The 14,992-nt window shown below is 31.7% G+C and overlaps 1 protein-coding gene across 1 annotated transcript in view; it reads left to right on the top strand.

Annotated features, from left to right (window-relative positions):
* The window catches only part of LOC109087591 (leucine-rich repeat serine/threonine-protein kinase 1-like), an 82,569-nt gene that overhangs the window by 33,431 nt on the left and 34,146 nt on the right, over nucleotides 1-14,992 (top strand). Inside the window, exons 17-25 of the mRNA XM_042761332.1 lie at nucleotides 1,883-2,118; nucleotides 4,148-4,312; nucleotides 5,193-5,365; nucleotides 5,455-5,575; nucleotides 5,822-5,977; nucleotides 9,784-10,079; nucleotides 11,156-11,327; nucleotides 12,773-12,942; nucleotides 14,726-14,865. Coding sequence (XP_042617266.1) covers nucleotides 1,883-2,118; nucleotides 4,148-4,312; nucleotides 5,193-5,365; nucleotides 5,455-5,575; nucleotides 5,822-5,977; nucleotides 9,784-10,079; nucleotides 11,156-11,327; nucleotides 12,773-12,942; nucleotides 14,726-14,865 — 1,629 coding nt within the window. The remainder of the gene's footprint in view (nucleotides 1-1,882; nucleotides 2,119-4,147; nucleotides 4,313-5,192; nucleotides 5,366-5,454; nucleotides 5,576-5,821; nucleotides 5,978-9,783; nucleotides 10,080-11,155; nucleotides 11,328-12,772; nucleotides 12,943-14,725; nucleotides 14,866-14,992) is intronic.

The following is a 14,992-nucleotide window of genomic DNA, read 5'->3' as shown; positions in this document are numbered from 1 at the left end:
AAAAAAAAAAAAAAAATATATATATATATATATCCCTGCGCAGCTAAACTGTAGACCAAAGGACTGTACGGTTAGTAAAAAAAAAAAAAAAAAAAAAATATATAGAAAAAAAAAAAACAAAAAAAAAAAAATATATATACACAAAAAACAGCAACAAAAAAATCAACAGTTAAAAGCCATCAAAACCAAAGAGTTTTTCAAACGAAAATGACAAAAGCACAAAACAAAATTACAAAAAAATTAATTCAAATGAAAACTGAAAATATAAAAATAAAAGCAAATTCAACAGATTAATAAATATTTTGTAAAGTGAACCACAACCACTAAATCTAAAATTAATTAATAATCACAAAAGATGAATCTAATCCATCTCATGCGCTTTGATTTGGGATATAAGTTCATGGTTTTGATTTTCAGGGAATTCGTGAAATGATCGAATGTAGATCTTGAATGCAATGTAAGTGCAAGTGCTTTTGATAAAAGCATCTGCCGAATGCATGTGAAAACAATGTGAATGTATCTCTGAACTGATTAGGTGAAGAACAGTGCTCTGCATGTTGAGCATGACATTATTTGCATTTTACATCATGACAAAATATAATCTATAAATTATATAAATTAAAATCCATTATTTAACCCATCAATATTTCATTAGATTTGAGAGGAAGAGGAACAAGCACGACTCGGTGAATCCTGCTGTGAGTCGTTCAGCCAGCTGTTGATTCTTCTGATGCATTTGTTGCAATATTTAGTGTGTTTACTGTCATAACAACAGATTTGAGAGGAAGAGGAACAAGCACGATTCTCTCACAGAACAGAGTTTGATATTAGTGTGCTGCTGAGTTCATGATGAAAGGATAAAATACTGCACACAATAGTCCATTTTTAAAATAAGTCGTGAAAGTGGAGAAAAAGGTCATATTAACTCTTCTATAGCTGTTATTAATTGGATACAAGCATCTGCTGACAGACACTTTATTTTAATATTTTAAAGGATAAAAATTCAAAAGTGCTGAGTAAATGAACAAAGTGTCAATCAACAAAATTTAAAAAAGGAATTAAGAAATAATTCATTAAAATGAAGTTTATAGTAAAAAAAAAAAAAAATTAAAAAAAAAGAAAACTTTAACACACTTTACAATGAGGTCCCATTAGTAAATGTTAGGTATTGCTAATTTAATTTAAGGCTAAATGTAAAGAGTAACATGTGCTGAGTAAAGTTGCAATAAACTTTTTTTTTTTTTTTTAAGAATTAAGTAAGAAATAATTAATCAAAATGGATTTTAAACCCAAGTAAAGGAAAACGTAAACAAAAAAAAGGTCATAGTTTACGATCAAGTGCCATTAGTTAACCTTAGTTAAAGCATTAATTCGTTACATGTTCAATAATCTTTATTAACATTAGAAAAATGCTATCATTTGTTATTATTTATATTAACATAATATTAACAGATGCAACTTTTGATTTTTAATAACGTAATGTACATTTTAATAAATGCTTTAGAAGCATTTTTTTCATTGTTGGATCATGTTAACTAGTGTAGGTAACTATTGTTAACAAATGGAACCAAAAAAGAAATTAAGTATTTTAAGAATTAAACTATTTAATTAAAGATTAAAAATATGAATATGCCACTGTAAGTAATAAAGAAGAACATGATGGAGACATTAGTTGTGTCTGAACTCGCAGACTGTCCAGTGGGTTCTATTTGGTTTGATACTTACTTTACAGCAGTTAAACAGTACATTCAGTATAGTATGAATGAAATCTCACTAGAAGCAGCAGGTCATCTGGGCACTTTTCCTACAGGTTTTCAAATGTTGTGAGTTCAGACATAAGTAGACATATCGGGACGCAGCGTTGACTTGTGTGCGTGTGCAGGTCCGGCTGCGGTTCTGGCGTATCTGCGAGCGGAGCTGCGGGGAGCAGAGCCCTGCAGGCTGCTGAAGCTGATGGTGGTGGGTCCTCCGCGGCAGGGCAAGAGCGCTCTGCTGGAGGGACTGCAGACAGGCAAACCCTCATCCTTCATCAGCACCGACCGCAGCATCCACACCTCCGCACGCAGCATCCACACCTCCAGCTGGGATCTGGAGCGACCCGGAGGAGTGAAATCTGCTGTAAGAGCTCTGTCCACACACACACGTGCACACACACATAACACACACACACACACACATAAAACACACACACACACACACACATAAAACACACAACACACACACAAACAAACACACATAACACACGCACACACACACACATATAACACACACAACACACACACAAACAAACACACATAACACACACACACACATCACTCACAAACACACACGCACACACATAATACACACACACATAACACACGCACATAACACACACACACACATAATGCACACACACACATATAACACACACATAACACACGCACACACATAATACACACACACATAACACACGCACATAACACACACACACATAACGCACGCACATAACACACACACACACATAACACACACACACGCACATAACACACGCACACACATAATACACACACACATAACACACACACGCCCATAACACAAAACGGCACGCACATAACACACACACACACAACACAATCACACAACACACACACACGCACATAACACACCTGACACACACATACCATAATACACACACACATACACACACGCACATAACACACACACGCACCATAACGCAACGACATAACACACCACACACACCACACACATACACACACACACCACACCGCAACATAAAACCACGCACACACATCATACACACATACATAACACACACACGCACATAACACACATAAAACAAAACACACAAAAACAACACACACACACACACACACACATAACACACACACACGCACATAACACACACACACCAATAATGCGCACACACGCACACATAACACACACACACACATAACACACATAAAGCACACACACACACACACAAACATAATACACACATACATAACACACACACACACATAACGCACATAAAACACACACATAACATACTTAAATCAAGATCATTTACTTTAATCATCAAAAATGAGATACAAGATATTAAATATGATATTAAATATGATACTAAATTAATTCCAACTTAAAACCAGAACCGCTTAAAAATATAACCATAATCTGCCATCAAATTTTCTACCAATTTAAATTCACATTTAAATGCATCTTGATTTAAGAATGTTTAGATATTTGTTTCAGAAAACAAGTTGAACATACTGAGGAAGAGCATGAGGTATTTTTGCAGTGTGATCAGCAGAAGTTATAGACAGCTGCTGGAAGTTTTATTTTCTGACTTTCTTTGTGTTAATAATAGAAGTCACTGTTTGCTTCATAGACATTTAATATTATGAATTTTATATTATACAATTAATATATAATGATAATACATGTATAAAAATATAAAAATTAAAAAGTGCATACATGTAAATGCAAAATATAAAAATATAACACACAAAATTAAAAATATAAAAAAACAAAAAAAAAAAAAAAAAAAAAAAAAACAAAACATAAAAAAAATTAAAAAAAATACAAGCACTAAAATGTAAAAATATGTACATTTAGATACGCATTTTAAATATAACCAATATAAATCATACATTTATCAATAAATCCATATCTAGCTAAATCTAAATACATTTTAGGATTGACAGTTACTCACCAATTCAACAATTATTAAAAGTCACGAGTTTCATAGTAGATTCATAACTTTGCTGCTGTGATAGTCAGTATATTTCTGCGTATCTGTGAGGAAAGTAACTGAAACACACAGTGGACAAATGAAGTCATCTCATGCTGATTCAAGTGTGTGACTTCATCATTTGAGCTTCTCCTGAATTCACAGTCTATCTGTTTTCAGGGCGTTCCTTCAGAAGTGTTTGTCCCACAATGCTTTGCTCCTCTCAATTGTGAGATAATGTCGCAGTTATCTTCTGTATTATTTTATTCCGTGGCAGAAACAAACTTCCATAACTTTATAACAGAACAAAATGAATCATAGTTTCAATTCAGCAACTTCATAATTTGTCAGACAATGCCTTGATCAAAGTTATTGAGTAAAGTTGTCAATATGGCTTTGTGTCTGCTGTGGATCCAGGTTGATTCGGTGTCCTTCAGCGTGTGGGACATTGGCGGCCCGGCCAGCATGTCGACGGTAAACCAGTGTTTCTTCACGGATAAGGCTCTGTTTATGGTGATCTGGAATCTGGCTTTGGGAGAGGAAGCCGTGGCCAACCTGCAGTCCTGGCTGCTCAGCATCGAGGTCAGGAAACAATATATAACACTGACATATGACAAACACACTTAATAAAGTTTGTTTGTTCATTTGTTCATAATTGGCATTGCAAACTAAATTGATAATGTTTATATATTGATTGATTTGACAATAATTAGCATTTGCCATTGCAAACTAAATTAATGAAGTTTATTTATTGAATAGTTTAATGATAATAAATGACATTTTGGCATTGCAAACAAATACATTTTTAAAAAGTTAATTATTTAATCATTTTATTTACTTATATCATATATCGTAACATATCATATCATTATTTATTTATTTACTAAACAAATTGTTTATTTATGCAATAGTTTAATGATAAAGTAAATTTTGCTATTGCAAACTAAATGAATAGTTCTTATTTAATTCTTATTAATTTATTACTAATATATATATATATATACTATATATATATATAATATAAGTTTTATTATATATATATAAATTACTATTTAATAGATTATAATAATTATTAATAATTACTATTTATATATCTAGGATTATATATATATATATATATAACTATATCACTATATCTATATATATATATATATATATAATGTTTATTAGATATATATATATATATATATATATATATTATATATATATATATAATATATATATATATATATATATATATACTTAGGCAAGTTGGAAATGCAAGTGTTGTCACTGGTAAAAAAAAAAAGAAATCCTTAATGACGATAGGGGAAAAATATCTATATAACCACTACATATATAAACACAAAACACTCTCTTTACAAACACAAAGTTGGCATGAGCTTTTCATTGTGTTAAGTCATTTTTTTGATGGACTCATCATGACCCGTCTAATGACTGTCTGAATGTATTTGTGCTCCAGGCTCGTGCTCCTAACTCTGCTGTCATCGTCGTTGGGACGCATCTGGACCTCATAGACACTAAGTTTCGTATGGAGCGCGTGGCCACACTGAGGGCCTACATCCTGGCACTTTGCAGAACCCCCTCGGGCGCACGGGCCAGTGGATACCCCGACATCACACTGAAACACCTCCAGTTCGTCTCGTTATCATAACTTCAGCTTACTTTCCTCAATGGAAAATCTGTTTGGTGTTTGTTTGTGTGAATGTGTGTTTGTTCTGCAGTGAGGTGTCGTGTAAGACGCTGGAAGGCATGGACGTGCTCAAGAGGATGTTGTTTCAGGTTGTTTGCTCCATGAGGGACATCAGCAACCCTGCTAGCTGTCACAAACTCGTGGGAAGACTGGTTAGTGTTAGTTAAGCCTGTATGTATAGCGTGAATCACAGTTCTTTCTGACATCGACTCAGTAAGATGGAAGAGTTGAAGTGAAACATACTGTTGTTCCACCTCAAATCTCCACTATGTTTTTTCATTTATACATTTAGCGGATATTTTTATCCAAAGCAACTAAAATCAGGAGAAATGCATGAGGAGCTATTATCTTAGTTTCTTTCCCCATGTGTTTATGTCTGTTTTTGGTGTTTTATACAGATCCCCAAAAGTTACCTGACCCTGCAGGAGGCCATAAAAGCAGAACGTCTGAGGAGAGACGAAGCCGATGAGGTCCAGTACCTGACGGACTCAGAACTGGAGCAGATCATTGAGCAGAGTCCTGCCAGCGATATCAAAGATTACGAGGATCTGCAGATGGGTAATGCACAAATAAAAATAAATAATGCATATTTATAAATGTAATAAATTGTTGATAATTATAAATGTGTTAAATAATTTATTTTTTATTTTTTAATATATGTTAAATATTTAAAAAAAATTGTTTATTTTTAAGATACAGATTTTTATATTTCTGTTCTTATTAATAAATATATAAATAATATACTATATATATATATTATATATGTATGTATATGTATATGTGTATATATATATATATATATATATATAATATATATATATATATATGTATATGTATATGTATATGTATATGTGTACATACATACAGGTGCTGGTCATATAATTAGAATATCATCAAAAAGTTGATTTATTTCACTAATTCCATTCAAAAAGTGAAATAATATATTATATTCATTCATTACACACAGACTGATATATTTCAAATGTTTATTTCTTTTAATTTTGATGATTATAACTGACAACTAAGGAAAAATCCCAAATTCAGTATCTCAGAAAATTAGAATATTACTTAAGACCCAAAGTTCCCTCTAAGCTGCGCGCGCGCGCGGCGCCGCGCACTTCTTCCACCGCTGCCGCGCCAGAAGAAATAAGAATGTGCCGCGCACACGCATAAATGAGTTGGGAAAGCTATTTGCGAAAGCGAATGAATTGCAAATGCTCGGGTAAACCGCTATAGAGTTGATATCACGATAGAGTTAGAACCGGGTGAATGCGGTTTACAGTTTCATAGAAAGGGAATGATGTGCGCCAAATGAGGTCGCTGTTGAAACCGAATATTTTAATGGTTGCGTAGCCTACGAAATAGCTCAAACTCGAGAGCCGACGCAAACGCAATGACATGTGAATTAAAACGTCATCATGTATTAAAGAAGTGTGGCTTGATTAAGTGCTGGAAATGGCGGATGATGGGCACAGAACGGTAACAAAACTCAGAGACATTTACAGTCACACACAGGTGTAGTGTGCAAACTGTACATCATAGGGATGTTTAGATAGCTATAGAACTGACGTTCACGTTTTTTTTTATATTTAACTTACAGATCTCCGTTTAAATGCTTCAGTTTCTATTCTATTCTGTTCTGTTCTCTCTATTCTATATCTATTCTATTCTATTCTATTCTATTTCTATTCTATTCTATCAGTTTAAATGCTTCACCACGTTTGTTTTGATATTATATTATGTTAGGCCTATATTATTAACCTAATAAATAATTGACCTTGTTTTTTAATGGAGTCTCTGCTCATCAAGGATGTATTTATTTTATCGAAAATACAGAAAAAAAAAAAACAGTAATATTGTGAAACATTATTGCAATTTCTAATATTGCTTTCCTGTTTTAATATACTTTAAAATATAATTTATTCCCGTGGAGCAAAGCTGAATTTTCAGCATCATTACTCCAGCCTTCAGTGTCATATTATCCTTCAGAAATCATTCTAATATGCTGATTTATTATCAGTGATGAATCTGTTGTGCTGCTTTTTTTTGGAATGTTTTACTTTTTTCTTTGATTCTTAGATTAATAAAAAAGTTAAAAAGAACAGCATTTATTCAAAATAGAAATCTTTTCTAAAAATGTCTTTATTTTTATCCATTTAACACATTCTTGCTGAATAAAAGTATTAATTTCTTTAAAAAAAGAAAAAAAAAATATATGACCACAAACATTTTAGTATTGTATATTGTAACACAAAATTTCTATTTTGAATAAACCACTGTCCTTTTTTTACTTTTTATTTATCAAAGAATCCCGAAAAAAATATCACAAGTCCCAAAAAATTATTATGCAGCACAACTGTTTTCCAACATTGATTATAAATCAGCATATTAGAATGATTTGTAAAGGATCATGTGACACCCGAAGCCTGGAGTAATGATGCTGAAAATTGCTTTGCTTCATCGGAATAAATTATATTTTACAAGTATATTAAAATAGAAAACTTTTATTGTTAATTGCAAATAATACTTCACAATATTATTTTTGTGAAATAATATTCAATATTTTTATCAAACTAGATACAGCCTTGGATGCAGCATAAGAAAACTTATTTAATAAACATACATACACACACTTTTTTTAGGCGGTGCGCGCGATGTACATGTCTAGTATAAAGACCTGTTTTTTGCACAAGGTGGCCGAAATGTCCGCCCCATAGAGAAAAAGTTTTGCTCAGCAAGAAAAAAATTAGAGGGAACATTGCTTAAGACCAATACAAAGAAAGGATTTTTAGAAATCTTGGGCCACCTGAAAGAAGTATGACAGAAAAGTTGTGAGCATGTTACAGCACTCAATACTTAGTTGGGGAGTGTCTCCTTTATGCTGAATTAGGTCTGCAGCAATGCAGCTGTATGTATGTATATGTTAGAGTCTCACTATATATAGCTTATATGTTGATATATATACTTATATATATATATATAATATATCTTCATTCATATATATCGATACATATATATATTATATATATAGTATCATATATTCCCGATATAGATGGATATATAACCCGTTTTAAAAACTAATGTGTTTTAAAATATATCAGTGTCTAATTAATAAAATGGTCAGAGAGGTAGTGCAGGTAGTGCAACTTATAAAAAGAATTTCAAAAACTAATGTGTTTTAAAATATATCAGTGTCATTATGTTTAAATTTTTTTATTATTCTTTAAAATATATATTTATATTTCTTTTCTTAACTTAAGTAAAAGTATTTATATGTATTGCATTTTTATTTAATTAATTTAATTAATTTGATTTCATTGTATTGACTCTGTTTTTTATTAATATTTTGAATCAGTTATAATTTTTAGTATTTTTTTGTTTTAATTTTAATTTGTTAAATTTTAAGTGATTTTTTTTGGTGTGTGTGTGTGTATAATTTTTAGTAGTTTTTTGTTTCCATTATGTCTATATAGCTTTTAATGTTTTTATTTAATTTTAGTTATTTTACTACATCAACTCAAACTAAATTAAAATGAGAAATGTTGCCTTGGCAACTACCCGAAATGAAAAAAAGTTGTTTTATATTTTAATGTTTTAATTCCTATTTTAATTTGTAAATTCATAGCATGAAAAATTTTAGATCTTTATAAGATAAAAATTACCCAGCACATTAGTTATGTAATTATTTATATTTTTCTATATCTGTGCATCTGCAGTTTATTTCTTACGGTGGCGCACTGCTGCCAAATATATTATTTTTGCACTCAGTGATGTCATTTTAATAATATATGTGACCCTGGAGCACAAAATCAGTCTTAAGCGCTGGAGTATATTTGTAGCAATAGCCAAAAATACATTGTATGGGTCAAAATTATAGATATTTATTTTATGCCAAAAATCATTTGGATATTAAGTAAAGATCATGTTCCATGAAGATATTTTGTAAATTTTCCATCGTAGATGTATCAAAAACTTAATTTTTGATTAGTAATATGCATTGTTAAGAATTCATTTGGACAACTTTAAAGGGGATTTTCTCAGTATTTAGATTTTTTTGCACCCTCAGATTCCAGATTTTCAGATAGTTGTATCTCAGCCAAATATTGTCCGATCCTAACAAACCATACATCACTGGAAAGCTTATTTATTCAGATGATATTTTCTTGTAATAATGAGATTGTTAAAACAATATTTTCTCGTAACAATGACATATTGTGTAAAAAAAAAACCCATCTTATTTAATTTACAGTTCCTCAAATGAATTTGTATAGTTGACTTCTTTACCAACCCAACTTACTTAAGTAATTTGTATTTACAACCAAAACAAGACTCGATCCATCTTCTTTCTTTAATCAAACACACATCAATTAACCTCCTCATCGAGACCGGCACCATACTGCATTTCTCCGACACCAGTCATGGCCTGTGTAAGCTCTACTTCCTGGATGCCGTGTGGCTGTCCGAGTGTTTTGAGCGGATCATCAGCCTGAGGGGCTCGCGCTCGGTCGCTCGTCTCCTCGTCGCTCGTAACGGGGTCATCAAGGCCGAGGACCTGCGCATGCTGCTGGTGGGCACCGGCTTCACCCAGCAAACAGAAGAACAGTACTTCCAGTTCCTGGCTAAGTTTGAGATCGCTCTACCAGTCGCCAGCAACAGGTTAAAACTACGGCTTTCTGTTCTTTGTAACTTCAGCATATTTCTTAATTTGTATGAAGTATGTCTGTCTGTCAGTCCATCTATTATCTAAACAATAACAAAAAAAAAATAAAATTATATTTCTTCTGAACTGGAATATATATTTGAATCTACTGTATCTGAAGTATTTGGTTTTAAATGTTATTAATTGGTTTTAAATGTTATTTATTGATTGAGTGATTGATTGAATGCATGACTAATTGTGAAAATAATGCTAGAATAATATTTTTTAATAACATACAATTTATATATATGTGACCCTGGACCACAAAATCAGTCTTAAGTCACTGGGGTATATTTGTAGCAATAGCTAAAAATACTTTGAATGGGTCAAAATTATCGATTTTTCTTTTATGCCAAAAATCTTTAGGGTATTAAGTAAAGATCATGTTCCATGAAGATATTTTGTAAATTTCCCATCGTAGATGTATCAAAAACTTGAGTAATATGCATTGCTAAGGACTTTATTTAAACAACTTTAAAGGCGATTTTCTCAGTATTTAGATTTTTTTGCACCCTCAGATTCCAGATTTTCAAATAGTTGTATCTCAGACAAACATTGAATATCTGATCCTAATAAACCATACATCAATGGAAAGCTTATTTATTCAGCTTTCAGATGATGTATAAATCTCAATTTTGAAAACTTGACACTTAAGACTGGTTTTGTGGTCCAGGGTCACATATAAATAACATTTTCTTCTTAACGTTAATACATATTGTGAACTAAATCAAGTATTGAGTTTTAATTCAATTAATTTATTAATTAAAGTTATAATATATAGTAATAATATTTTATTTTTTGTTTTGTATTTATATTTCTATTCTTCTTAACTTGAATATATATTTAACCCATATGAAATGTATATTTATTTATTTTTCTGCAAATGAATAGTGCGTATTTTTATTGTGAACATTTCCTAAAATAATGTTTCAGTATGTAATAATAATGTTTTTAATAACATACATCGTATGTATAAAATGTTCTTAATATGTATGAAGTACTGAGTTTGAGAAATTCTTTCTTCTCTTCATAGTTATCTGTTGCCCCACCTTTTGCCCCCCAAACCTGCCCTGGACATCCACGGCTTTCGGCACCAGAGCAACAACTCCATTCAGAGGCATTTTAAGATGAGCTTCGTTCCTGCGGGATTCTGGGAGCGCTTTATAGCCAGGATGCTAATTAGTTTAAGCCAGATGGATGTGCAGGTAAACAATAAAAGTCAGAATTGCAGTCATTGCAAACGGAGAATTAGAGCCCACACGCTGACAATGAGTCCACAGCAGCCCATGAAACCGCATGTTAAGACGCTTTGCACGCTTTCGCAGTCTAATTTTCCCCAAATAGCCCTTTGGCAGAATTTGGTAATGCATAGGGCTGTTTGGGGAAAAAATCTTATTGCCATTTTACTGATATTTATTTATCTGTTTGTTTGTTTGTTTGTTTTCAACAAAATAAATATTATTTTTTCAAATAATTTCCTATAAAATAAAAAGATCATATATTTAAGAAAAATATAATAATAATAATAATAATAACAGTTTTATTTATAGTATGACTATAAATTATTTTATTAAATTATCAGTATTATTATTGTTAAAATTATTAAGCAAAATATTGTGACTAATTGACTATGACTATAATCATAATTATATCATATTATACTGTACAAAATAAGAAATATTTTAAAAAATATTTTTCAATGAAAAAATATTATAATACAACTATTATTATAATCGTATTATAACAGTACAACTATTAAAAAAATATTAATTATATTACTGTTGTTTTTAAATATAAAAAAAACAAAACTTATTCATATCATATCTTTAAAAAAAAAAAAAAAGCAATTAATAAAAAAAAAAATTATATTATTTAAACAATACAATTATATAATTTATTATAGTATAACATTAAATAAATAATAATATAGTATTGTATTGTATTACATTACATTACATTACAGGATGCCATACAGGAAGTCAGATGGTATCTTTGCAACACTTTGGCTGTTTGATATGAAACTTGCTATGAATCATTGCACAAGAACCGTTTGGTAACAGCGCCACCTATTGGCCAAAGTGCAAAAGTATCTGTCGCAAAAACGTAATGTATTTCTGAGGTCCCACTTTGTACTATTTTGGACCAGTTTTGCATATTTGTTTTGTTTGTTTCGCTTTTCCTCTTACAGTGTTTGTTGAATCTTCACCAAAATTGGTTCAGGTCACACACAGACAAAGACAAAACCACACAAATTCAGTTACTGGATTTTATTCTCCAGAAAAGCCTTAACAATTTTGCTGGGGAAGACACCAAACAGGAAGTGAGTCATTATCTTGGCAAAGCTTTTGCTTATCGACACACAGTTTTTCTTTGTATCAACGCCACATTGCCCTGAGAATATCATGCACATGTAGTGCCACCTACTGGTCAAAAGTGTATCAGTGTAAAAGTTATAAACCAACCAGATCTGCTCAGTGAGTCATTCAGTAACCCATTGGAGGTTTGGCCACGTAGTTGCTACTTGCAGCTGTATTTTTACTGATTCCTTCCATGAGTTCTCAGGTGAAAGTGTCGTTGAGGCCGTGTTCACATGTCTGCCTGGTTTCAGTCGACTGATTTTGATGACTGTCTTTGTGATTTATCATAATAGGCATTCGAGACCAAAAAGGTCACGAAGAACCCGAGGAACCACAGTACGGTGATCTACAGCTTTGCGGGGAACCAGCAGCGCAATCGCTGCAGCACTTTCCGCGTCCGGCGCAGTCAGACCATCTACTGGAAAGAAGGGCTGCTAGTCACCTTTGACGGTGGATATCTGAGGTTAGTAAGGGTTTGTTTTAATTTTTTATATTTTTTGATATTTAATTAATAAGAAAATATTTATCAACATTTCTCTTACTTCATTCACCCAGTGTTGTTAGTTTTAAAGGGTTAGTTCACCCAAAAATGAAAATTCTGTCATTAATGACTCACCCTCATGTCGTTCCAAACCCGTGAGACCTCCGTTCATCTTCGGAACACAGTATAAGATCGTTTAGATTAAGTCCGAGAGCTTTCTGTCCCTCCATTGAGAATGTATGTACAGTTACTGTCCACGTCCAGAAAGGTAATAAAACATCATCAAAGTAGTCCATGTGACATCAGAGGGTCCGTTAGAATTTACTGAAGCATCGAAAATACATTTTGGTCCAAAAAAACAAAAATGATGACTTTATTCAGCATTGACTTCTCTCCCGTGTCTGTTCACAACACTGTAGTGACGCTGCTGACGTACGACGCTGCTGACGTGTTTTCTGGTGCACCCAATAACAAAGATAATACGTCAGCAGCGTTGTACGTCAGCGCCATCACTGCAGTGTTGTGAACGCGCTCACAACAGACCCGGAAGAGAAGACAATCCTGAATAAAGTCGTAATTTTTGTTAATTTTTGGAGCAAAATGTATTTTCGATGCTTCTATAAATTCCAGCGGACCCTCTGATGTAACATGGACTACTTTGATGATGCTTTTATTACCTTTCTGGACGTGGACAGTATACCGTACATACATTCTCAATGGAGGGTCAGAAAGCTCTCGGACTAAATCTAAAATATCTCAAACTGTGTTCCTCTTACAGGTTTGGAACGACATGAGGGTGAGTCATTAATGACATAATTTAAATTTTTGGGTGAACTAACCCTTTAACTAAAAACATGTTTTTGTTCATTAAAATAAAACGGAATTAAAATAATATATATATATACAAACAATTAATAAAATAAATGTTACTAAATAAACAATAAAAAGTCAAAAAAAAAAAAAAAAGAAGAATGAATTAGCATTTTAAGCCATTTCTGAGAAAATACATAAATGTCATATTTGATGTCAAAAGGTTGAAAAACAACCAAACAATAGTAAATAATAATTACCAATTTAAAAAATAACATTATTTTATATATATAGTATATATATATATATATAATATATATATATATATATAGTGAAAAATCTAAATGTTGCTTTGATGACTAACTGAAATGAAAATAAATGAAAGCTAAATATAAAATACAAAAAAAAAAATAAACGAAACAAAGCACAACAAAATTAAATTGAAAATATGAAAATAAAAGCTAAATCAAAATGTTAATAAATACTATAATAGTAGATTAATGATACTAAAATAATGCTGTATCTGGCATCTTGGACATATTTTGCTGCAGGGCATTATGGGATTAGCTCCTCTGCAAAGGATACATGTGTTTATTATAAACAATTATTAAATATTACTAAATATCAAAATGTATTAATTACTATTTCATGCCATTTCTGAGAAAATACAGAAATGTATAGATGTATAGTGAGTATAAAAATAAACAATAATGATAATAATAATAATTACTGATTAAAAAAATTAATAAATTATCTTTAATATATAATGTAATTAAATTTTATTTTTAAAAATAAAAATAACAGAATAAATTAGAAGAAAAAAACACACACAAACTAAAATTAAAATGAAATCGTAATATTTACAAAATAAAAGTTAATTAAAATATTAATTAAAACTGTAATAGTATCTGAAAAACACTGATAAGAAGAGACTGACTCTGTTTCTCATCCACAGCGTGGAGTCGTCTGACCTGAACTGGAAGAAGAAGAAAAGCGGAGGCATCAAGATCATCTGTCAGTCTGAGACGAGGGATTTCTCAGCGATGGCTTTCATCACCGATCACGTTAACTCTCTCATAGAGCAGTGGTTTCCTGGTGAGGACGCCTCTAGATGTTGATCTCTGATAGATTAAATCTCGTGCACACATCTACACGGTAGCCTGGATATAACACAGACATTCCCAGTGAATACACGAGCTGATCAAATGTTTACCTTCAGTTT

This window comes from Cyprinus carpio, chromosome A7, assembly GCF_018340385.1.
Source record: "Cyprinus carpio isolate SPL01 chromosome A7, ASM1834038v1, whole genome shotgun sequence".
In the NCBI taxonomy this organism is placed as follows: domain Eukaryota; kingdom Metazoa; phylum Chordata; class Actinopteri; order Cypriniformes; family Cyprinidae; genus Cyprinus; species Cyprinus carpio.
The sequence above is the reverse complement of the archived record's forward strand: the minus strand, read 5'-3'. Positions and strand labels throughout refer to the sequence as shown.